At 47.2% G+C, this 24,695-nt stretch overlaps 2 protein-coding genes across 4 annotated transcripts; one reads left to right on the top strand and one right to left on the bottom strand.

Moving 5' to 3' along the window:
* The first annotated feature begins 1,873 nt into the window (after positions 1-1,873).
* On the top strand, positions 1,874-10,921 carry PHKG1 (phosphorylase kinase catalytic subunit gamma 1). The gene is made up of 11 exons (XM_036020867.1): positions 1,874-2,111; positions 4,340-4,454; positions 4,978-5,156; positions 5,599-5,653; positions 8,044-8,109; positions 8,383-8,546; positions 8,958-9,048; positions 9,171-9,324; positions 9,487-9,612; positions 9,976-10,222; positions 10,493-10,921. The coding sequence occupies exons 2-10, from the start codon at positions 4,372-4,374 to the stop codon at positions 10,219-10,221; spliced, it is 1,164 nt and encodes a 387-aa protein (XP_035876760.1). The 5' UTR covers positions 1,874-2,111; positions 4,340-4,371; the 3' UTR covers position 10,222; positions 10,493-10,921.
* Positions 10,605-24,671, bottom strand: SUMF2 (sulfatase modifying factor 2). Of its 3 annotated transcripts, XM_036020869.1 has the most exons (10): positions 24,510-24,671; positions 22,807-22,972; positions 19,687-19,801; positions 19,219-19,263; positions 18,470-18,620; positions 17,580-17,635; positions 15,093-15,177; positions 12,872-13,016; positions 11,334-11,449; positions 10,902-11,298 (listed from the first exon to the last, which is right to left on the bottom strand). In XM_036020869.1, the coding sequence occupies exons 1-9, from the start codon at positions 24,637-24,639 to the stop codon at positions 11,365-11,367; spliced, it is 978 nt and encodes a 325-aa protein (XP_035876762.1). In that variant the 5' UTR covers positions 24,640-24,671; the 3' UTR covers positions 10,902-11,298; positions 11,334-11,364. The 3 variants fall into 3 exon arrangements, with proteins under 3 accessions (XP_028379138.2, XP_035876762.1, XP_035876761.1); XM_028523337.2 differs by having other exon boundaries at positions 10,605-11,449; positions 22,816-22,972; positions 24,510-24,665; XM_036020868.1 differs by having other exon boundaries at positions 10,902-11,449; positions 24,510-24,670.
* Between the last annotated feature and the right edge of the window lie 24 nt (positions 24,672-24,695).

Genomic DNA, 24,695 nt, shown 5'->3' on the forward strand with positions numbered 1-24,695 from the left:
GCCTCCTATTCTCAACTGTTGTTAGAGTGCCATATTCCACCAAATCATCCAGTTCCAAAGAGGGGCCAAGACTTCCTTGACCTGAGCATCTGAATGACCACAGACAATTCACTCTTAGTGAGTGTTCCAGCATATACCCGCCTGGGTTTATGAGGAAGCTCCTTTGCCTGTTTTCTTGGAGGCTCAGGACCTCTAAATTCATAGTGTTAATGCCCTTAAGTCCAAGGTGTGATGGTGTGTAGTGAGTACCCAAATATTACCAGTGAACTTGTGAATCAAAGGAAGCTGAATCACTGACATCATTAAAGTGCAAGGGTCTGGCTGGCCTGGCCTCCCTGGTAGGAACCATGGGTCCACTGAAAAGGGCACAGGATAATCCTCTAGGTGCAGTGTCCTTTTGCCCTTAGGTCAGAAGGGAGTTTCTCATGCACTGAAAACAAACTAGCATGAGTCAAGTCTTACTAGCTTAGAATCAGGAAAAAAAAAAAAACAACTGACAGGAAGTAAAAGAAGGAGATGGAGATGTTTTCATCCCACATATTTTATCTCAAGCTGAAGACCTTTATGCATAAAGCTCATACCCTGAAGTCATTTTCAGTTTCTTTCTGTGTAGCAATATAGTGAAGTATTTCCTGAGTGAAAATTAGATGGTCAGCATGACAGAACACAGAGCACTTGGACCCACGTCTGGGGTTAACCTAAGTCCTCATTTAGTTTTTGATGGTGAACAAGTCACATTCTCCGGAAATTGGCTAGTTCCAGAGTTCTGAGGTCCAAGATAAGTGCTTTGTGAGATGCTAGTCAAATGGGTGATTATGAGCTCAGCTCATGAAGCACTGTATTGCCCCTCTTTTCATTTTGTATATTAGAATGGTTTGAAGAAATACTGCTTTAGAAATAGGGAGAGCAATAAACAAGTGTCTACTGTGTGCCAGCATGTTTCATACACTATTTTCAATTCTGTCAGCCTCTTAAGACTAGAGTCATACTGATGAGGACCCTCACCCAAAGATCCCAAATCACACAGCCCGTATGCTTTTGCTAGCACACAGAACTCTCTCCAGAAGATACTGCAAGCTGAAAACAAAATGAATCAAGGGTGAAATCATGGAGTCAGATCAGAGGCCAACTCCTGAAGGAGATGTTCCCTAATCTCTAAGGTTTGCAGTTTGTCAGGCAGCCGCACAAACTGTCCCTGAGCAGATCCTGATGAGCGGGTCTGAACACAGCAGTGTGGGTGCACCAGTGTGCTGTTTTCCTGATCACCGAAAACACAGAAATTGCTCCCAGAGAAGCAGGTTGGCTTTGTTATATTCTCTTGCAGCGAGACATTTCACATGGAGACCAGAGGACAGTTATTTTGTAGAAATTTATTTATAAGGCCAATTAGTTACCTGCGCAGGGGCGGACTCTTCCAAACGTGCCAGAGGCACTCAGCTCCTAAGAGCCACAACCGAGAGTCGCGCCCTACATCTGTTTCACCGGATTTTTATAGAGAAAGCGAGCAAGCAAGCCTGGTACAGAAGCTGAGGTGGCATTTAGCAATTGGCTACATTTGTACAATGCGGCATACAATCATTGGTTACTTCAGTATCAGCACCTGTAGGCAAAATTTCCTCTTGGTGGGCAAAGATGAGCAGCATTCATGCAATTAACTCTAATGCAATTTCCTAATTTCCTGAGATAATGCAATTTCCTAATTTCCTGAGATATTCTTGGCTCCCGACCAGGACCCATGCAATTTCACTGTTTAACTCTAACAGCTTTATATCCTCTGGGTCTGGAGGCAAAAAGAGCTCCAGAGGGAAGATTGGTCACCTCATGCTGCCATGCCTGGTCCCAAGTCACCCGAACTTCCCTCACCCTCCGCCAGAGGTCACCCCTGGTGAGACTTGGCCTGCATCCTGGGTTTGCAGTTGTGATTTATTTTTGGCACCTCAGCCTTGCCTCATCAAGTAGCAAAGCACGAAGGAGGAGCAGCAAAATATCCTGCTCCGGCCACGAGTGTCTCCTTGGGACACACTTCAGTCCTGTTGTCCCCTCTCCTCAAGGGGCTCTGGGACCTTTGTGATTCCCATCAAGTTCACTCAAGGGCCTGCAAGGACCTAACGGTGAGTAGCTGGTGCAGTGGTGGACAAAAGCCAGGTGACAGACAGGGAGCGGGAGAGGCTGTGGGGCAGAGAAGATAGAGACCCCAAAAACCATTAGCCCCACTCACCCTTCTGAAGGCAGATGGACAGAAGAGAGACAGCACTGGCTGTTGAAGCTCCCTCCAAAGGAATTTATCTATAGAAAGTGGGCCCCTGTGACTGTGTATTCAGACTCTGAGTCTGGGGGAGGGATGTTACTCCAGAAAGGACTAAACCCATTTGTCGACCGTTTTCAAAGGGGTCTAGGGAAGAGTGTGAGGGGAGCAGGTGGGGACAGTGAACGGAGGCACAAAATCAGCCCCAAGTTAGGCCTAGAGCAAGGGCAGGAGGCAAGAGAAACGTCCCCACCCCCACTCCCAGGAGAGAGAATGCAGTCAGAATTCACTGCACCTGGTTAATCTTGGAGCCTGATGGCCTGATGTCCCGGCTGTGGAATGGATCCCCCAGCCAGGATGGCATCCTGTGGTGGGTTCAGATAGACCCTCTGTCCATGGAGCAATGGGGAAAGGGAAAGAGCTGGTGCTACCCAGCTTTGGGAACTTAACAGGACCTGCCAGGAAATCAATCAACTTGTTTTTATGGAGAGAGGCTCGCCTGTGCTCAGCTGAAGTTGCTGATAGGGCAGAGGCAGCCTGTGAACAGCCCAGGCACCTGCTGCTGGCAGAAGAGACTGTTATTCCTATCCTTCTTCTCACAACCAGACACCCAGCAGTGGGGACACCAGGCTTCCTGGAACAGCCAGCCAGGGCTGCAGCTTGGCTGGTCAGCAGATTGGCCCCTCTGCCAGGCCAGGCCTTGCTGGGCCCTGAAAGGGCAGTAGAAGTGGGGCTAGAGGCAGTTTTGGCCCTGCTGAGTGGTAACTTGTGTCCATTGTTTCTGTCTGCTCTTCTTCCTATTGGTAGATGACTCTTTCCATTCCTCAAATCCTTCATCTGAGGTCAGTACACCAGGGGCCTCTACATAGCAAAGCAAAGCTGGCTGGCTCAGCTCCTCTGTGTCCAGGGCTGAGTGTCCTAGCTCTGTACACCTCACACTGTGGCAGGACCCCTTGGGGCTCGCTGGCCATTGTTAGGTAGGATGGGGGCTTTCTGGAGACAGGACCGACCGTGGATGAAAGGGATACCTCCAACAATCAACTCTCCTCTAGGGAGCCACACCTGCTACATGCCTGCACTGGACACCGAGGGGTGGGGTGGCTGGGGTGGGACACCCTAGAGAAGACCACAGTGTAATGGGGGAGATGACAGCACACACCAACAAGTGGTACCAGAGGCCGGGACCAGGATTTCCGCATCAAGCTCTGCATCCCTCAGAGCATCTGGCACAGTGATTTGCAAAGAGCATAGAAGAATGAATGGACAAGAGAGTAATTTGAAAGTCCAGGTTAAGGACAAAGTGAGTGAGGAAAGAGCACTGGGAAGGTCTGGAAGCATGTTCTGAAAGAAGGGGTGTTTTCAGATTCAGACAGTTAGGACAGGGGTAGGTAAAGGGAGGCTGTAAGAGCTGCTTATTAAGAAGAAATTGTGCTCTAGCCAGGTGGCTCAGTTGGTTGGAGCATCATTCCATACGCCAAAAGGTTGTGGGTTCCATTCCTGTTTGGGGTGTGTATGGGAGGCAACTGATCAATGTTTCTCTCTCTCATTCTCTCTCTTTCTCAAATCAATAAACATCTTTAGGTGAGGATTTTTAAAAAATAAAAGAAGGTGAAATTATGAAGCTTTTTGCCTTTTCCACTAGTGCAGAGAGCAGGCAGAGAAAGAGAAGCATTAGCCTCATCTCCTCACAGGGGAAAGGAAACAGCACTTTAGTTTGTCCTCTGAAGAGTTTCTCTGTGTTTTTTTCTAAAATCAAGGGTATGCCTGCTTCCTCAAGGCTAACCGTGGGGCCTGATTGCCTGATGTTCTGTCACAGCCCTGGGTCAGGGCCTGGGCCTGGCTGACTCTTGGTCTCTCTCCTACAAGGGGGCAGCAGCTTTCAGTGAGAATGTGCAGGGAGACACAGTCGCCTGGGCTCACAAGAGTTTACAGCCAGTGCGAAGACCAATGCTGGGCTCTTTTCAGAATGTTTTTCCAACTCAAAGTCATTTATTTTTAATATTCACAATAGGCCAGGCCTGTGCCAAGAAAGACAAAGATGGGTGAAAAACGGTTCCAGCCCTCAATGACTGCTTCTTTCTGTTCCCCTCTCAGAGCCCTTCAGGATCACCTCCACGGAGCTGAGCATGACACGGGACGAGGCACTGCCGGACTCACATTCCGCACAGGGTTTCTATGAGAACTATGAGACCAAAGAGATCCTGGGCAGGTAAGGCCCAGACTTTCCGAGGGAAATGCTGTCCTAGGCTCCAGCCAGCTCTGCAGGGTGGGCCAATCTCTGCTTGCCCCTGAGCACAGAGCCCATTTCCATCCCCAAAGCACCATGCACTTGGAGAATCCCTCAGTTGGGTTCTTTCCTGAACAGGACAGATAAGGGGGTATAAGGGTATGCAAATCAGAGACGTCTCCTGGCAAAGAGCTTCCCACAACCCTGACAGGTGCTGATGACAAGCAGGTGCAAAGTCAGCTTTGGGCCAGGGTCAGGAGCTGGGGGTCAGAGGAAGCTTTGGCCAATGTGTGAAAGAACACTAAACTGGGAATTAAGAGGCCTGACACCAGGCTTGTTACTCATCAGCTCTGGGCCAATTACCATCTCTGTGCCTTCTCACCTTACCGCCCCTAAGGCTCACAGGGAGTTTGGGGACAAAGCAGGACATCTCTGCTGGGGCCTGGACTTGGGACAAACCCTGGAGTGAGGGACCCAGGGACCATCTGTCCTCTGCACCTCCCAGGGGAGTTAGCAGTGTCGTCAGGCGCTGTATCCACAAGCCCACGTGCCAGGAGTACGCCGTGAAGATCATTGACATCACCGGCGGGGGCAGCTTCAGCGCCAAGGAGGTGCAGGAGCTGCGACAGGCCACGCTGAAGGAGGTGGACATCCTGCGCAAGGTGTCAGGGTACCCCAACATAAGTGAGTGATGGCTCCAAGCCACAGCCGGGTGCTCTGCCATTGCTCCTACCCTGATAACCCAAGTCAGGGAGTGCAGCCCCACTGTGCGGCTCTCCAGAACAGTTCAGAGTGCCTCCTGCACCCTGAGGCCCCACCAGCCCCATGCCCTGAGGCCTGAGGTTCCCAGCTCCAACCTCCAGGAAGACTTCTCTGGGATTCGCTCTCAGCCCCCTCTTGCAGCCAGACAAAAGGGGTCACGGGCAGGGCTGGGGCTGGAGGAGGGTGGGGGAATGGGGTGTGAAGTCCCTGAGCCTATCCCCTTGCCCCCATGGGCCTCCTTTGAGTGCCTTCCAGATACCCCCTCCACTTTTGAAGCCAGCTCCAGCAGCTTTAATCCCCCTGCCCCACTGCCTCTGCCCAGGCTCCTCTGCTCCCTGAGACAAGCCAGCCATTTCCATTTCAGTACAGCTGAAGGACACTTATGAGAACAACACTTTCTTCTTCTTGGTGTTTGATCTGTAAGTACCCAGCCCTGGTGCCAGCCATACCCTGAGGGCATAGCATTGTGGTCCCCCATTCAGGGCTTCCTGAGGACCAGCAGCCAGTCTGCTACACTGTGGATGACGAATAGGATCACAAATGCTTTAGGCAGATCAGGCCCTGGGGTCAGTCTGCCAGGTTTTACATCCTGGCTCCACTTATGCACTGGGTGTTTTAAGCACCAGTTTTCTTTCTCATCAGTATTGTGGGAGTAATAACAGCACAGTTCCTGACACCATGTAAATGCTAATAACTATTAGCTTCAACAATGATATGGTGGTCATTCAATACTTTTCTAGACATTGAGGATACAGCAATGAACAAGATAGATAAGGTTCCTGACTTCATGCAATAATTTTCCCAGGCAGTGAACAGAAAGCATCAAGCCACAATTCATACACGTAGTTATGTACATATATAATACATGAAGGTGAACTGCAGTTAGAAAGAGGCAGGGCTTCTTTTCTTTAGATGACATGGTCAGGGAAGGTTCTTCAACCTGCGTAGAGACCTGGATGAAGTGAGGGAGGACTCTGACCAAGGCCTGGAGAGGGAGCCTTCCAGTGGACAGAGTCAGAGCAGGGGCCCTGCAGCAAGGGGTCGTTGTGTTGGAGGGCTGGAGAGGAAGCCAGGGTTGGGGGAGTGGAGCAAGCTCGCGCTGATGGCAGGATGCAAGATCAGTCAGCACCACAGACCTGATTCAGCATGCCTTTTAGCCATGGTAAGGACTTTGGAGGGGGATATCAGGAGGGTAATGGGAGCTGATTCACTTTTGGAAAAGGTCCCACTGACTCTCAGGAGGCCAGAGTGGAAAGGAGGAGGCAGCAATATTGAGGCAAGAGACCCACCAGGGAGGCAGAGATTGTATTTGGGGTGCAGTTCTCAGACAGACCTCAGGGTCCTCTTCAGTGTCCCTGGTCCCCGGCTGCTGCACCAGCAGGGCTACTGACATGAGCTCCTCTGTTTTCTCAAGAAAGGACCAATGATACTGACCACTCTGCCTAGGTCACCAGTCTCTAAGCATCCAAGTTGAGCAACATGAAGTGCTCTGTGAATGGTGCATTCAATCATTATTACTGTTTTGTTAGGAAAGGGTCCCGAGGAAAGGAGCTCTCTGGCTCCTTCTTCCTCACTCCACTGAGTCCTCCCTAAAGAACAGAACTCTCTGCTGTGTGATTCACTGTTAAAGGATGTCTTGATCTCTCCAAACATAACAGCTAGTTTAGGGCTTTGATTTCCTGGGAAATTATTCAAGTAGATTTTGTACTGTTGTAACACTCTATGAGGTAGCCATGCCGAATGTAAGCAGTATTATTTTACCTGGAGAAACAATTTAACTTGGCATGTGTATACAATTAACCCACCAGCGCCAGGAAGGCAGGAGCCTGCTGATGCATAGTCCCCAGTACTTACAGGTAAATCTTTTTGCTGCTGCTGCTGCTATTGCTAATAGTGAGTCCTCCTAGTGTCTTTAAAGTGGAATTAAAATGACAAAAACTGGATTCACATGTTGCTTTTCAGGAACACAGTACAGGTATTGATTGTATAAAACAAGGCTCACCTCTGTCAATTCTAGGTTGTTTCCTCAAACAGAGCCCCCCTCCCTGCTCTAGCAGCTAAGCTCAATGGTTTCCTTGCCTCTGTGTAACACTGGCAAAGTCCCTTGTGCCCTAGGAATCTTTTGCTGGAGTGTGGGTGGGCAAGAGGGGGCAGGGTGCACCTTCCTGTTTATCCCTGGAAGACTTTCCCAGGGCCCTTCAGACTGGCCTGGCCTCAGCTGTCCCAGCTCTGCTCAGTGGCACTGTCCTTGGGGGCAGCTCAGATGTCTCTAACCTTTGAAGAAGTTGCTTGGGGAATCTATTTTTAATGCTGCCCCAAGTTGCCCTCCATGTTATAATGAGATTGTTCTAGCAGAGACCTCTTTATATATCATCCCAAGAAGTGAGAAGATTGAACTGCAATTCTTAATCCTAAAACAGACCAAACTGCTCCTCCAACACCTGTACTGCCACTTCTGTTTGTTCCTGAAAAAAGTCAGGATACTCCTGTCCTTCTGATTTGGGTCTGGGCCCTTGGGCCAGGGGGACCTTGGGCCAGTGTTTCACCTCCCAGTCCTGATACACCCCAGTCCACGCCGTCACTTCCACAGATGGGGGGAAACCCTCACACTGGGCCATCCCACCCCTCCAGCCTCCCTCATGCTTCTTCCAGTCTTCCCAGACAACCTGTCCACTCACTCCCCGCTGCTCCCTGCAGACCTTGGTCCTTTGCCTCTGGAGGTATTACGGTGAGAAAACAGCTCTCGGGAAGCAGGGTAAGAGGGAGTGGTCTTGGGACCAATCCAGCTACAAACCCTCTGTCCCCACAGGATGAAGAGAGGGGAGCTCTTTGATTACCTCACTGAGAAGGTCACCCTGAGTGAGAAGGAAACCAGGTGAGGATCCATTTGCCCCTCTCCCCCATCCCTGCCCGAGTCCTAGTGCCACAGGCACCAAGGGCTTAGAGGGGGAATGGAGTGCATGTGTCTGGGTGGGGGTGTGCACCACTGGCTTTTGTGACCTCCCTCCCTCCTTGGCTCAGCCTAGACTGTCCCAGGCTATCCTGAGTCCTCTCTCACGTGCAGTCTGGCTGGTATGTGGGCTTTGGTCTCCCGGCCTGCTACCTGACCCTGTAGAGTAGGAGATAACATGTGCCTGTCCTACCCCAGGAAGATTATGAGGTCCCTGCTGGAGGTGATCTGCACCTTGCACAAACTCAACATCGTACATCGGGATCTGAAGCCCGAGAACATCCTCTTGGATGATGACATGAACATCAAGCTCACAGACTTTGGCTTTTCCTGCCAGCTGGAGCCAGGACAGAAGCTACGAGGTCTGGTAACGTGGCCTTGGCCCATGCCAGGGGCTCAGGCTTTCTCATCAACTTTCCCAGGAACAGAGATTGCCCAGGTTTCTCCCCTACTTCCTCCTCCGACCCTCAGAATAAAAATCCTATCATTTCAAGGCTGGGTGTCTTTTCAGGCAGGACCTCTTCTTGGGACTGAGCTGAGCCATGTTCTCACTTCCTGAGTTCTAGGCCAGAATGGCTAGATGTAATCAGGGAACTGACAGGTCCCAAGTGGGTGGCCCTATGAGCCACCCCTGGTCCCTCCCCTTGGCCCTGAAGTTGGCCAGTGCTAGGAGAGTCCCAGCCCAAACACCATTTTGGTTCCATCTTATTTCTTTGCATCTCCTTCTTCCAAGTGCCCTGGCTGACCTATCTTGACGGTAACTATTTCCACAGAGATCTGTGGCACTCCCAGTTACCTGGCCCCTGAGATCATTGAGTGCTCCATGAACGATGACCACCCAGGCTACGGGAAGGAGGCGGATATGTGAGTGTGTTTGGGGAGGGGAAGGGATGCCATCATGACCAGAAACCCTGACTGTGGAGGGGGAGAATTGGCTGGGGCTACAGCCAGCCCTCCTGCCTTCCTCCCCACCCACCTGGTGCCAGGTGGAGCACAGGGGTCATCATGTACACCCTGCTGGCCGGCTCCCCGCCCTTCTGGCACCGGAAGCAGATGCTGATGCTGAGGATGATCATGAGTGGCAACTACCAGTTTGGCTCACCTGAGTGGGATGACTACTCCGACACCGTGAAAGACTTGGTGAGGGGCCAGGCCTGCTGGCTCCCGGGCTCAGGCAAAGGGGGAGATCTACCATGGCGGGAGGAAAGTATGAGAGTCTGCTAGGAGGCACCCTCTGTCTTCTGAAGTGCTACAGGGGATCCTGCCTTGATGTTTTCAGTCCCCGCCCACTTGTTCTCTCAGGTTTCCCGCTTCTTGGTGGTGAACCCTCAGAGCCGCCTTTCAGCAGAAGAGGCCTTAGCGCATCCCTTCTTCCAGCAGTATGATGTGGAAGAAGTGCGCCACTTCAGCCCCAAGGGGAAGTTCAAGGTACTGAGGCTCCCTTCCCACCCTTGGGCACTGGGGCCACTGCTGCTGCCTCCTCAAGTCCAAGCCTCCTCCAAGTCCTCTTCTTTCCCCCCAGGGACTAGTATGTACACTCCTGGGGTTTCCAAGGCATCCGCCCTTGCCCTCTCATCTACTCAGAATGGTTCTGGGAAATTTTTCTGGCTTTGGGGAAGACAGATGTCACCTGACTGGCTGATGGGGTAGTAATGGCAGTAACACTTGGAGGGGCCCAGCTGAAGCCACCCCAGCCTTCAAGGCAAACAAACTCAGGGCTTGCCTGCACTGGAGCGGGAGGAGACAGGCCTGCAGGGGCTGGCGCAGGCTCTCAGTCCTGGCCCTCCACAGGTGATCGCTCTGACAGTGCTGGCTTCAGTGAGGATCTACTACCAGTACCACCGGGTGAAGCCTGTGACCCGGGAGATCGTCATTCGTAACCCCTATGCCCTCCGGCCTCTGCGCCGACTCATCGATGCCTACGCTTTCCGAATCTATGGCCACTGGGTGAAGAAGGGCCAGCAGCAGAACCGGGCTGCCCTCTTTGAGAACACACCCAAGGCCGTGCTCCTCTCCCTGGCTGAGGAGGACTACTGAAGTGCTGGTGGCAGGGCTGGGGGAGTAAGGGGCAGGCAGGGAGGGGAAGCCACAGAAATGTTAGTCAAAGGGGTGAGATTGTGTGCTGGCCTCTCTGCTGAGGGCAGACTTGGTCCTAACGAGGCCTCCTGGGACTGGGACATTACCCCTCTCAGAGGCTCTGCAGGAGAGCAGGGCACCCCCATCACACAATGGGAAGTGCAGTTGGGGCCAGGCCGGGGACCAGATGTGGTCCGACTGCCAGGCGCCTTCCTGCTCCTCTTCTTGCCAGTTGTGCCACTGCCTCAGCTTCTCCTCACGGGAGGCCCAGAGCTACTGACACCAGGATGAACTTCCCTCAGGGTCCCAGAATGAGGATGAAGGCCAGGCAACAGTCTGAGATGCACCATCATGGGAGACTTTACTGGCCTCACAACGTCCATGGGAGCAGGTTCTTCTCAAGGGGACAGTTTTCTAGAAGCATATAGAAGCCCTTACGTAATTAACAATAGAAAGGGAAACATCTCACATTTGTCTTTCTGGAAGACTATTACTTTGTGACTTCACGATTCACAATTTGGCCTCCTGGCCCTTTAAAGACTGATGCTGTGCCTTAAAGAGTCCATGTTACTGCATTTCACATACAGCTAGTGGGAATCGGGTTCCTTCAGAAGCACATAAAGCACTATAAATGAGACAAATGAAGGAAGCATTTTTTTTTCTACAGCAATTTGCTGGGAAAACAGAGAACTGGGGAAATTCTACCCTGAGAAAATACCACCAGATCCCTGAATCAGACACTGAGATAGGGGGAGGGAACAGATTTAAATTTTTTTAACAAACTACTTTTAGGAGTACTCTGCCTCACTTGTTAAAGAATTTGGCCCCTATATGTTTAATATTTGACCTCTAAGAGAAACACCCAGCTCCCTGCCACAATCAGTGAGTTGGGCCCCTTCACCAAGAGACAGTGGCCTCCTCTGAGGTCAGAGGTCTCTCCTGCCCCATAAGAGGTATCTGTCACAAAGGGATGGGGGAAGGGAAGGCAGTCACTCCTGAGGCTGAGGGTGAAGAGCTTGAGTTTGGCTATCTTTGGAATGTGGCCAGGGAGCAGCACAGGTACCCCGGGGTGGGGGGGTCTTCTCCTTGGCTCTGCATGGCTGCTCACAGCTCCCCAGGCAGTCGGCCTATACCGGAAGCACAGCGGAAGCCTAGGTTGTCTGAGGCTGAATCTGGAGTGTTGCCCATCCTGCCACCAAAGGAGAGGAGAGTGAACATTTGTTGAGAAAGGGGCCTTGGGCCTTACCCAACTTTCCTGTTGCACCACCCAGGGCCTGCAGTGGTCTGGGATGCCTGAGGACTGCGAAGGGCATGGTCTGGAAAACAGCCTGGTCTGAGGGTGCCCCTGGGGACATGAAGTGGTGCTGAAACAGGGTGGAGAAAGTGAGAATAGTCCTGGGAGATTGTACTGGAGGGTAGGAAAGTCCATGACTAATAACTTTGACTGTTGGTAGTTAGGAATAACTCAGCCAAAGAAACCTGTCCACAAGAAGTAAGAATATCATAGGTCCTGGCCAGGTAACTCAGTTGGTTCGAGTGTCATCCTGATATGCTAAGGTTGTGAGTTCGATCCCCAGTCATGGCACATATAAGAATCAACCAGTGAATGCATTAATAAGTGGAACAACAAATCGGTGTCTTCCTCTCTTTTTCTCTCCCTTCTCCCTCTACCTACAATCAATAAATTCTTTTTAAAGTGAGAATATCATAGTGCCAGTCAGTTCTGCATGCTTTTCAAGAAATTTCACATATATTCCCTTATTTCCTATTTTCTAACTGCTCTGGCAAGCAGGATTTGTTCACCATTTTATAGACTAAGGATCGGACACTAGAAAGAGTTCAATTTTTTGCCCAAGGCCAACCACTGCTTCAGTGGCACATCATCAATGTCAAACCCAGTTTCCTGGTTTCTGGGCCAGTGCTTTTTCTACTTCTTTGTCCTTAACAAGGATGTGAGAGAATACAGGTGCCTCTATGGGTCAAAGAAACAAACACCTGCAAATCTGATATCCTGAGAATACAGAAATAGTGGCCTCTACAGTCTTTATGGAACTGAGGAGGAGGAGGAGGAGTTGCAGGGAGGTCAAATGAAATAAATCTACATATCAATGAAGTAGAAAGTTCTAGGAGACCAGGAGCCTGGGACTCTACCACTTAGGTGCCACCACTAACCATCTGTGTGCAATGAGCAAGTCTTGGGACCCACCTGAGCCCATTTTTAACTCAACTGTAAATCAAAATGTCTGCAGAAAATGATTTTTCATGTGCCCACCAGTCTGCGGCATCAATATTTCCATGACCCATGGCCATGACCTATTGATGTGGCCATTTTACTTCCCTGCCTCTGGACACCTACTTATGAGGACAGGAAGAGAAACTCATGTAATTAAGATGCTGGACACAAAGTCTCCCTTGGTGCTGAGAGCTGAGAGAAGAAAAGGCACAAGTTGTTCTGGACTGTTTTGTTTTTCCTGGCAAGTCTGCCTGTTTTCTTTTCAGTACCCACAACTCCTGGTGGGAGCAGAGGTGCAGAGGCAGTGCCAACAGCAGTTCTGGTGCCACCTGTGCTCTAGGAGCCCACATCCCAGACCTTCAGCCCCCAGCTCCTTACCTGGTGGTGACCCGGGCCCGGTGATTGGCGGAGCCATCAGATGTGTCGATCCAGGATGCCCCCCGCAGGACACGCATGTCCTGGTCAGCACCCTGGTATGGTGAAGCAGTCCACTCCCACACGTTGCCCACGAGGTCATAGAGCCCTGCAGCACAGCAGGTGGGTCAGATCCATGCTGGGAAGCACCACACCCACCCTGCTAGCCAGCAAAGTCCTGGGGAGCAAATGCTTCCATGTGGTGCTTTTGTGGTACTTCTTTCTTTTTCTTAAGTACATTTTATTGATTATGCTATTACAGTTGTCCCATTTGTTTCTCCCCTTTATTCCTCTCCATCCTGTATCCCCTCCTACCTGCACTCTCCATGGGTCATGTCCATGGGTCGTACTTATAAGTTCTTTGGCTTCTTCATTTCCTATACTATTCTTAACCTCCCCCCTATTTTGTACCTACCATTTATGCTTCTTATTCCCTGTACCTTTTCCCTCATTCTCCCTCCTTTCTCCTGCCTCACTGATAACCCTTCATGTGATCTCCATTTCTGTGATTCTGTTCCTGTTCTAGTTGTTTGCTTAGTTTGTTTTTGTTTTTTGTTTTTTAAGTTCAGTTGTTGATAGTTTGTTGTCATTTTACTGTTTGTATTTTTGATCATCTTCTTTTTCTTAGATACATTCCCTTAACATTTCATATAATAAGGGCTTGGTGATGATGAACTTCTTTAATTTTACCTTATCCGGGAAACACTTTATCTGCCCTTCTATTCTAAATGATAGCTTTGCTGGATAAAGTAATCTTGGATACAGGTCCTTCCCTTTCATGACTTGGAATACTTTCCAGCTCCTTCCTGCCTACAAGGTCTCTTTTGAGAAATCAGCTGACAGTCTGATGGGGACTCCTTTGTAGGTAACTGTCTCCTTTTCTCTTGCTGCTTTTAAGATTCTCTCATCTTTAATCTTGGGTAATGTAAATATGATGTGCCTTGGTGTGTTCCTCCTTGGGTTCAACTTCTTTGGACTCTCTGAGCTTCCTGGACTTCCTAAAAGTCTATTTCCTTTGCCAGATTGTGGAAGTTCTCCTTCATTATGTTTTCAAATAAGTTTTCAATTTCTTGCTCTTCCTCTTATCCTTCTGGCACCCCTATGATTTGGATGTTGGAACATTTAAAGATGTCCTGGAGGTTCCTGAGCCTCTCCTCATTTTTTTGAATTCTTGTTTTTTCATTCTGTTCACATTGAATGTTTATTTCTTCCTTCTGTTCCAAATCTTTTATTTGAGTCCTGGTTTCCTTCCCGTCATTGTTGGTTCCCTGTACATTTCCCTTTATTTCACTTTGCACAGGCTTCACTTTGTCCTGTATTATGTGTCCATACTCAACCATTTCTGTGAGCATCCTGATTACCAGTGTTTTGAACTCTGCATGTGATAGATTGGCTATCTCATCATCATTTAGTTGTTTTTGGAGCTTTGATCTGTTCTTTCATTTGGGCCATACTTCTTTGACTCAGTGCACCTGTTACATTGTAAGGGGAAGAACCTTAGGTACCCGCCAGGGTAGGGCAACCCACATCTCTGCACTGCAGTGCTGTATGTGGAGGAGGGGTCTGAGGGGGAATAATGTCTCTTGCTTAGCTCTCAGCTGGCTTTCAGTCACTTCCCCCACTACCCACAAGCAAATTGGGCCCCTCTGGTGCTGATTCCCAGGTGGGTGGGTTTGTGTACATTCTAGGACCCCATGGGTCTCTCCAACAAACTCTCCTGTGAGGCTGGGAGTTTCTCCCACTGCCTTTACCGCCACAGGTTTTTATGGCCAGAGGTTTTAAGGTTTTATTTCCCTGCACTGGAACCCTAGGTTGCGCTGTCTCACTCCCAGTTGTTCCTCCCAGTTTACTCACAGGCAAATGTGGGACCATAAGCCACCACCTTGCTGTGCATCCTCTCTGCCCAGCTTCCTGTCTCCACACCTCCTACCAGTCTGGATGAGTGTTTCTTTAACTCCTTGGTTGTCATAGTTCTATATAATTTGATTTTATGGCAATTCTGGTTGCTTGTTTTTAAATTTGTTGTTGTCCTTTCTTTGGTTGTGCAAGGAGGCAAAGTGTAACTACCTATACCTCCAAACTGGCCGGAAGTCCCTGTGGTGCTTCTTTCTGCCTCATCTATCAGGCAGAATGCTCCCGCCAACCACTTTGTGAATGTTGACAGCAGCCCAATATGCAATCTTACCATAGTTATTCTGTGGGGGGAAGGCATTCACTGGGGAGACTCCATGGAAGCCGTCCTCAGCCTTGTCACCCTTGGGGAACTTGCCCTGAGGGGAAGAAATTTAGGCTAAAAGATTTACCATCCTGTCCCATGGCCTGTATTCTTGCCTGCGCCCAGGAATACCCAGGTCATCTTGCTGTATCATCTGGAATAGGGGAAGGGCATTGGGTAGTGACCCAAGGTTCCCACCCTGAGCTCCCAAACCAGTTGCCTTATGTCCTCCTGGCTGGTTAAGAAGTGTGTGGTTTCCCCTGTGCCTGCAGTGGTCTGTGTCAAGCTCATCCCACTCCCACATTCTCTACTCTCACAGACCTCTGCCCCTCTGCCTCAAACCCCATGTGCTAGACCCCTTGGGAAGAAAGGTTCCTCCTCCCCTTCTCCATGCTGTGCACCCTCCACCTTCTCAGGAACCACCGATGCCTGTCCCATGCTCTCTTGTACCATCTGTTTCTCTTCTACCACCGACAGGTTTAACTTCTCTCATCTACCCAGACTCTCCCTTCCTCGTCTCTTGCTCCTTTACCACCAAAATTCTTGAAAAAGTAACCCATATTTGCAAATACAATTTGTTCAACTTGTTCATTCCTCATTAAAATTGGGCTCAATTGCCATGACTCTATGGAAGTTGCTTTTATGAATGGGAAGATAAAGAGCCTGTAAGTTACTCAATATCTCCTATGTGCTAGAGCTGCTACACTTGTCTTTTAATTGATTTATTTGTTATTCTCACCGGAGAACATGCTTATTCTAGAGAGAGGGGAAGGAGGGGAGAGAGAGAAGGAGAGAAACATTGATGTGAGAACATCAACTGGTTGCAACCTAGGCATGTGCCCTGACCAGGAATTGAACCTGCAACCCTTTGGTTTATGGGACTATGCTCCAACCAGATGAGCCACACTGGCCAGGGCTATATCTTTTGATTTAATATTTGCAAGGCTGTGAGGCAAGTATTTTCTCCCTTTAGAAAACTAGCAACTGTTTCTCAGCCTGTTCCTGCCTGTAAAAGGATTTTGAACCCCAACAGTAATTGGACACATGCCCAGGTTGTGGGTTTGGTCCCCAGTCAAGGGACATCCAAGAAGCAACTGATCGATATTTCTCTCTCACATGGATGTTTCTCTCCCTCTTTCTGCTTCCCTCCCCTTCTTTTTAAAAAAAATAATAAATAAAATCTTTGGGGAAAAAAGATGTTGAGACCCTCTATAACTTCCTAATCAAGTATGAGGTAAATGAAAAGTGTCAAATTAAAATTAAATTTAAAAATGAAAAACTAGCATCTGAGGCTCAAAATGGATAACTCATCAAAGGTCAAACAGTGTACGTCAGAAATCTCTTTCTGTAAAGCTCTGATCCCTAGATCTTCTAAAAGGTTAGTCTCCCCTTCAGGTCCCTTTCAATGCTTCCCTCTAAATTACGGATGCTGTGCTTCCCTCACTCTGCAGTCTCCTAGGGGCAGGAGGTTCATTCCTTCCTAAGGTATATGTTGATGACTCACAAGCCACTTGCTCTGACTCAGACCCTCTGTCCGAAGTTTCAGACTCATATTTCCAACCTCTGACCAAACATATAAATCACCCTAAGGCATCCTAAGCTAAGCTGATCCTACATTGATCAAGTTCTATCCCTCTGTCTCAACAAGAATCTTATCTATTCTGGATGATGGTAGCACCATCACTCTGTTGCCCAAGCTTGGATTCATGCTACAGTCCAACTCTCTTCCATCCCTCCACGTTTGATTAATTAATTACCAAACCCTATCTTTTCAGACATGCCTCTTCCATTTGGTTTCCTCTCTATTCCACTTCTGCTTAATTCAAGTGTTTATAATCATCTAGGCCATTGCCACAGACTCAAATCCAGAGAGCCCCTGCCACCACTGCAGCTCTACTTCATCTAGTCCCACACAAATGAGCAACAATCAGCATGCCTCCAGGTCAGCATCTGATGTGTTACTTCTCTGTTTAAAAACCTCCTTTGGCTCCCCACTGTCTAGAGGGTAAAATCTAAAACCATATCTTGGCACACCTGGTCCTTCAAAATCTGCCTCCAACCCACTGTCTACTTCATCTCCTAACACCCCACCCCCGCCTCTGGTTTGCCTATGCTCCAGCCTCTCTGAATTTGTCATGCTTCCAAACACACAGTGTCCTTTCCTGGTACAATGCCAGCACACTCATGTTGTTTCTGCTGTTAGGCTCAGAGCACCCTTTCCTCCACTTTTCACTTGGCAAACTCCTATCTGATCAGCTCAAATGCCATCCTGTCTATGAAGTTACCCCAGCACTCTCAGGCAATGGACAATGGGCTTACTCCTGCCCACACTCTGCACTGCCACCTAGTCTCCTGCTCCACCCCTTTACCGGTTGCCAGTTCCATCCCCTGGCCTAGCACAATGCCTAGCTTCCAGCAGGTCTCATTGCTTTGAGAAAGGACGAGAGCATGTCTTACCTGCCACAGGTTGGTGCGGTTTGGCTGGAACTGGTTTCCCCAGGGGTAAACCTGACCTGCCAGGAGAGCAAGGAGAGAGCAGGGGAGGGAGAGGTGAAGAGTTGGGAAAGACAGAGTGAGGGAAGCCACAGGAAGTCAGGTGGTGATAAGAAAAGAAGGCGTACTTACGCCCATCCCCTCCACTCCCTGCACTGCCTCAGGAGCCCCGGCCTCCTGTATTACTCCAGGGCAGTGTGATCCTAGGTGTGGTTCTGAGGGGTGCCAGTCTGTGTGTAAACTCTTTGTTACCAGTTCATATTGAGATCAGCACAGAAATTGAGAATAACCACTGAGAAACTTGTCAATTGGACTTAGACTGGCTAAATGAACAAGCAACCTCATTTATTAAATTCATAACTTTGTTGGTATAGCTGCTGTTCATTCAAAGAGTGTGTAGAGGTGTTGAATATGAGGAATTGCTATTTCACTCTCATAACTTTTCTTGTTAGGACTGCAGAACAACAAAGTTATGAGCAAACAGCAATTTTTAAAACATTAACCCCTATACATCTATGGAAAAGGCATGTAGTTTGGATAACTCTTCTCTTTTTTTCTAAGCTATATTGTTCTGATCATATTTTTTGAAATGTAACATGTCTTTGGAATCTGCAATGATAAAAATTTTTTATTATGTGTTTTTTCATTCAATTTTTCCAGTTATTAATTTTTATAGTATTTTACATAGTATTGGTCTGAGGTAGATTAGAAATGAAAATGGCAACAGCAACTGGTCCTTCACCACATGCTTTAAGACACACTACTCTAGGGAGCACGGACCCTTCCCACCCTCTAAAGTCCCCCATGCAGGGTAGGATAGAGAAGAAGAGGAAATCGCCTTGGTATCTCTTTACCCTTCAAGCCCCCTCGGGCTGCAAACTCCCACTCCTCCTCGGTGGGCAGCCGTTTTCCCCGCCAAGCACAGTAGGCACGAGCATCATTCCAGCTCACATGTACCACGGGGAGCTCCAGTCTCTCTCGGATGCCGGAGCCAGGACCTGCAGGCTGACAGCCAGGATGCAGTGAGACAGGCTTCTGGGAGCTCATGGAACTCTGAGGAAGGCTAGCCTTAGGGTACCCAAGTTCGGCATTTACCACTAGATGAAGCAAGGAAGTTGGAAGAGACAGCCTGGTGAGTGAAGAGAGGACCAGAGTCAGAAAGAAGAGACTAGCCCTGGCTGGGTGGCTTGGTTAGCTGGAGCATCGTCCTGTACACCAAAAGGTTGTGGGGTCGATTCCAGGTCAGGGCACATACCTAGGTTGTGGGTTCGATCCCCATTTGGGGCACATATGGGAGACAACCGACTGATGTTTTTCTCTCACATTGGTGTTCCCCTCCCTCTCTCTTTCCCTTCTTCTCTCTCTAAAATCAATAAACATATCCTTGGGTAAGAATTAAAAATAAAAAAAGAAAGAATAGACAACACATGAGACTGAAAAGAAAAATGGGACAGGCAAGGGGAACAAGAGGAAACAGGGTTGCTTGGCTGTTTTCCTGAACCATTCTGCCACCCTTTTAAACTCAGTATTCCTAGATGGGCAAGGGGTGTAGGGAAGTCAGCCTTCCAGAGGTAGAAAACAAGCTGAAGGAACCAACCCTTACCTGTCTCCAGAAAGCCCTTTCCACTGGAAGCCACCAAAGAACAGGCTACAAAGAAGAAAGAGCATGATTAAAAACAGGAGCATGGCTGGTACCTGCCTCCTGACACAGGAGGCAGAGCAGAGACTTTAGGCTGAGACTCTGGTGGTCCAAGTGAGGAATCTTTAAAGCATGACATCTCACAATCCTTATTACAGGTAGGCTTGTCAAGATGTTCTCCTGCTTGTTCAGGATGTATCTTGATCCCTATATGTATCTGGGTCTTTACAGAGTCTGCAAAAACCAGCTCAAAGTTCACTTCCTGGGAGTGTGCATTCATCTGACTCTTCCAAGGGGGGTTTCCCTCACTTCTCTCCTGCCTCCGGCTCTCAGGCTTGATTTCGACTGTGGCCCAGAGGACCCCATATCCCACAGGAGTCCAGGTGCAGGACCCACTCCCATTCCCTCAACCGCAAGCCCAGGTTTTCTCACCTTCATCTGCTGAGTTGCTTTGTTTCTAAGCTCGTCGGAGACAAAGTCCTCGAAGACAAAGCTCCACCCAAACTTCTCAGCCTCTCTCCGGTACTTTTTCTCCCTGACAAACTCCCTGAAAAGAGATATTTCACTTGGGTCAGCTGAAAGGGTTCTGTGCTCCCCGCTCACTGCCCCTGCTTCAGAAAGGCTCATATATCCTTATTCTCTAAGTCACACATCACAGACTTCTCATGAACTCCAAGAAATTAGCCTGAAACCCTGAGCAGATTTTCTTTTCCAGTCTGTTGCTGTATGTGTAATTCACATACAGTAAAATTGTCTTTTTAGTGTATTTTCTGGTGAGTTTTGATAAAGTATATAGTCACTGTCACAATAAAAAAAACAGAACAGTTTCACTAAACACACCCCAAAATTTCCCCATGCCCCTAAAACTATTGATCTGTTTTTCATCTCTTTGGCTTTGCTTTTCCTGGAATATAAATTCACATATGTTAAACCATACACTATGCAGTTTTGTGCTTCTGAAATTCATCCATATTGTTGAAGGTATCAGTAGTTTATTCCTTTTTATTGCTGAGTAGTATTTCATTGCATGGATATACTATATTATGTTTATTCATTTGCCAATGGCAGGTCATTTGGGTTATCTTCAGTTTTTTGAGATTGTAAATAAAGCTGCCAAGAAGATTCAAGCGTGGGGAATGGGTCTGCTTTCTAAAAGGTCTTCCCTACACACCCAATCTCACAACAATCATGGACGGAGGCAGAACAGATGTTATCACCACCCTCTAACAGAGGAAAGAAACTGCATCAAATCAAAATAAGTTGCTGAAAAAACAAAAAAAGAAAAAATGTTTAAAAATAGAAGAAAATTAGTTGCTGAGATTTGAGAATGGATTTTCACATAGTTTGGTACAGTTTAGCAAAAGTCAGCAAGCAGGTTGCTGGGGTAAGTGGATTGTTTTCATTATTGCCCTGTCTGTGCCAGCCCTCTGATACAAAAAGATGTTGTTCATGTATCAGAGGGGTGCTGAGAACAGAGGAGTGGGTTAGATTCAGTAGCAGTAGCTGTTTACCAGCCTCAGAGCATCTGAACAGTTTGAGAATCTTTGACCAGAAAGGCAGACAAATTATGGGTTCTAAGCAAAGTTTAGGGGCTTGCTAGAGGTGATATTATATTTCTATCATATACTAGGTCATAATTTGAAAGATAAAAGATGTGTACTGTGCATCTATTTTGGTTTGTCATGATATGGTACAAGACTCAGAAGTGATTTTTCCTTCAATTTTAATAACTTTCCTGTTAAAAAATACTTTTAAAAAGTATACATAGGCAGTACCCATGGTATTGGAGAATATGGGAAAATACTAGCAGGTAACAATAAAAAATTAAAATAATCCATTATCACATCAACTAAGATATATCACACCATATCTCCCTGCCTTCTGCCACCCCCTCCCCACGCCACCCTGTTTAACAAGGTGCTTCCCTGAAATTATTTTTATTTGGAAGCCACAAAAACATGGGCAAAATCTGTCAACTAATGCACTTCCACTTCTTTTTTATTTATTTTTGAAAGATTTTATTTATTTATTTTTAGAGAGGAGGGAAGGGAAGGAGAAAGAGAAGGAGAGAAAAAACAATGTGTGGTTGCCTCTCACGTGATCCCCATTGGGAACCTGACCCTCAACCCAGGCACGTGCCTTCACTGGGAATCAAACTGGTGACCCTTTGGTTTGCAGCCTGCACTCAGTCCACTGAGCTACACCAGCCAGGGCTCCACTTCTTATTTAATGCACATACATTCAATACACATAGATTTTTTTTAAATGAGCTCACACTGTACATTATTTTGTAAGTTATTTTCCTCACTTAACATTTCGTAACTCTCTTTTTGACAACAAGACTTTATTTGTCTTAAAGATTTGATTTATTTTTACAGAGGAGAAGGGAGGGAGAGAGAGAAAAACCATCAAAGTATGGTTTTCTCTTGCAAGGACCTGGCCCACAACGCAACCACATGCCCTGACTGGGAATTGAAACAGCGACCCCTTGGTTTGCAGGCCAGCACTCAATCTACTCAACCATACCAGCCAGGACAATAAGATGATTTTAAATGGCTGCTAAGTATTTTATTATGTTGATATAGTATGTTTAAATAATCCTTAAATTGTTAATAGTTGTTTATAATATCATCTTTTCAGCTGAGTGTATTGGACAACCTTGATTCTTTCCTTAAGACAAATCCCTAGAGGTAGAATCACTGAGTCAAAGGGCCTGAGGAGTATGTGTCTCCTGAGTCCATTTTCCCCCATCACCTTTTGTCTTGAAAAGCTGCAACTCCACAAATGTAACATTTAAGTCATTTCCCACATTTGCTTTATTATCTTCCTGTTTCGTCCCTTCACTCCCCCACCACCTCTCTATATATTTGCCCCTGTACCACTTAAAGGTAAGTTACAAAATGTATCACCTTGAGGAAACTTAGGCAGCTCAACTTGGCTTCTTAGAATACAGCACTCCTAAAACAAGGCCATTTCCCTCAGTAAATACAAAAGGAATTTAAGACACTGTCAGCTTGTATGACCTTTCTCCCAATCCCTTTTTCCCTGTTAAAGAGGTTTGTGTTGAGTGTCTCACTTTTGCCCACATTTCTTAGTGCTATGTCCAGTATAATGAAAAATCCACTGGCTCAAGAGCCAGGAAATCTGAGTTCCAGGGCCAAGTCTACCACTAACAAAGGGCAAGGTAAACCTCTTTGGACTTTAATTCTTCATCTGAGAAATCTAGGTAACACATCCCACAACATTACTGAAAAGATATGTGATACTAAACAAACAAGTTTCCTTTTAGATATTAAAAATGAAGATTAGAAAGAGCCTTGCCCTGCCTGTCATGCCTCAAGGGACTGGGTGCTGGCCTGTGAACCAAAGTGTCACTGACTCAATTCCTGGTCAGCAAACATGCCTGGGTTGTGGGCCAGGTCCCCAGTGGGGGTACACAAGAGGCAACCACACATTGATGTTTCTCTCCCTCTTTTTCTCTCTCCCTTCCCCTCTCTAAAAAAAAAAAAAAAAAAAAAAAGGGAGAAAGAGCCTTTACTCCTGGAAGAATACCTGATGTACCTGAAATCTTTATTGGTGACAGGAAATATGTCAATGGCAAAAGGTTTTATTGTCACTTCCCGAACAGGTCCTTCACCATCTCTGCCATCTGGTGAATTTGTTCCCATCTGGAATCTCCCACCTGGTAGCTGAACCATGTTAGTCACCTGACCATTCCCTGAAGAGGAAAAAAAAGAGCCATCAGTAATGCATGAATATATAAAAACAAATGGCAATATTTATTTTGGATCATATATAATACTCATAAAAATGAGTATTCATCAACAAAAAATGGAGGCTTAAAATTTTGGCTTTAAATTCTTGTTCTGCCACTTACTTTGCTGGGATGACTTTAGGCAAATTACTTAATCTGAGTTTCAATTTATTCATTTATACGATAGGAATACCATCTATCTCATAGGCATAGCTGTATGAATTCAAATAATGTGTAAAGTGTTGAACACATGGTAGGTTTTCAACAAATGTTTATTTCCTTACCACTTTATTCCTCTATACAACAACCCTTTGTCCCAGCTAGGTAAATCTAGACAGTATCTTCAAATATATCTAGTACCTTTCTACCCATACTTCCGCTCATGCTGACTTTGTCTCCTCTCCATGTTTTGAACTCTTATAAGTTCTTATCATTATATTATGTGCTCCAGAAAAGGAAGGACTACATCTGCTTTGCCAGTGTATCCGTGGCACCTAGCACAAGTGCACACTAATTATTAAATAATTGAATGAGCTCCTTCATACTTGCTGTTTGAGTGCCTCAAAAAATCAGATGAAAAGGATCTTTGGCTCCCTTATTTAACAGGAGGGAAACCAGGACCCCAAAAGAAAGTGACTTAAAGAGCTAGTTAGCAGGTGAAAGGACTAGATCCAGTCTCTTTACTGCCAGACCAGTGCTATCTCCAGCAAGCCATACTTCTTTGGCTTGACGTACAACTTTATGGAGTTATGTTTCTACCTAAGAACCTCAAGTTCCTTAAAGGCAGAGTACATGTCTTTTTATGTTCTTCAAGATCCTATTTTTGGTTCTCTTCTCAACCTCATCCTGATACACTCACACTGATTTCATTCACTTCAAGAGAAAAAAAGTGGAGCAAGTAGGAAAAGCTCAGAAAAGGGAATTAAGAAAAAACAGACAATTACAACATATAACATTTATTTTGACACTAATTCAACAAGTGAAGTACAAATTAAAAACACATTAGGTGAATCTGAGCACTAACTGGATGTTATTTTGTAGGTGGAAAATGTTATGGTATTTTTCTTTTCGTTACTTGACTTTTTGGATATTCAAATTGAATTATTTATTAATAAATTGTGTAATGCTTGGATTCACCTCATTATGACCCCAGGGGAGGGGAAAGTGGGTTACCAAAGCAGCAAGATTGGCCATAAATTTGCAAGTTTAAGCAGAATGATTTGTACATGGGGGTTGTTACAATTATAGACTGCTTTTACGTTCCAAAGATGTCAAAATGGTAATTTAAAAGTAAAAAGGAAGTAAAATACGACAAGAACTGTTAATCGCCTAGCTAGAAAGGCAATCTCTGCGAGGTTCCTCAGGCTATACTCCAATCTGGAGCAAAGGGGCCACGGTATCTTTTCCCACTGGGGCGAAGTGCCCCAGGACCCTTCCAGACGACTCCTGGAATTAATGGTCCCAGATGAAGGTGGACAGGCCCGCAGTCCCGCAGACTGACCTAGCTCGATCCACGGACCGGGAAGGAGCGGCAGCAGGGTCAACAACGGCAGCGAGAATCTCATGGCAGGAACACAAACCACCACAGCAGCAGGAACTCGGTACGCACGCCTAGCTGCCCTACTGCGCATGCGCCCCACAGGCAAAGCAGTCACCACCCTGGGCGCACTGCCCCCTTGCGGTTCTT

Source organism: Phyllostomus discolor, chromosome 3, assembly GCF_004126475.2.
Source record: "Phyllostomus discolor isolate MPI-MPIP mPhyDis1 chromosome 3, mPhyDis1.pri.v3, whole genome shotgun sequence".
NCBI classification, from domain to species: Eukaryota; Metazoa; Chordata; class Mammalia; order Chiroptera; family Phyllostomidae; genus Phyllostomus; species Phyllostomus discolor.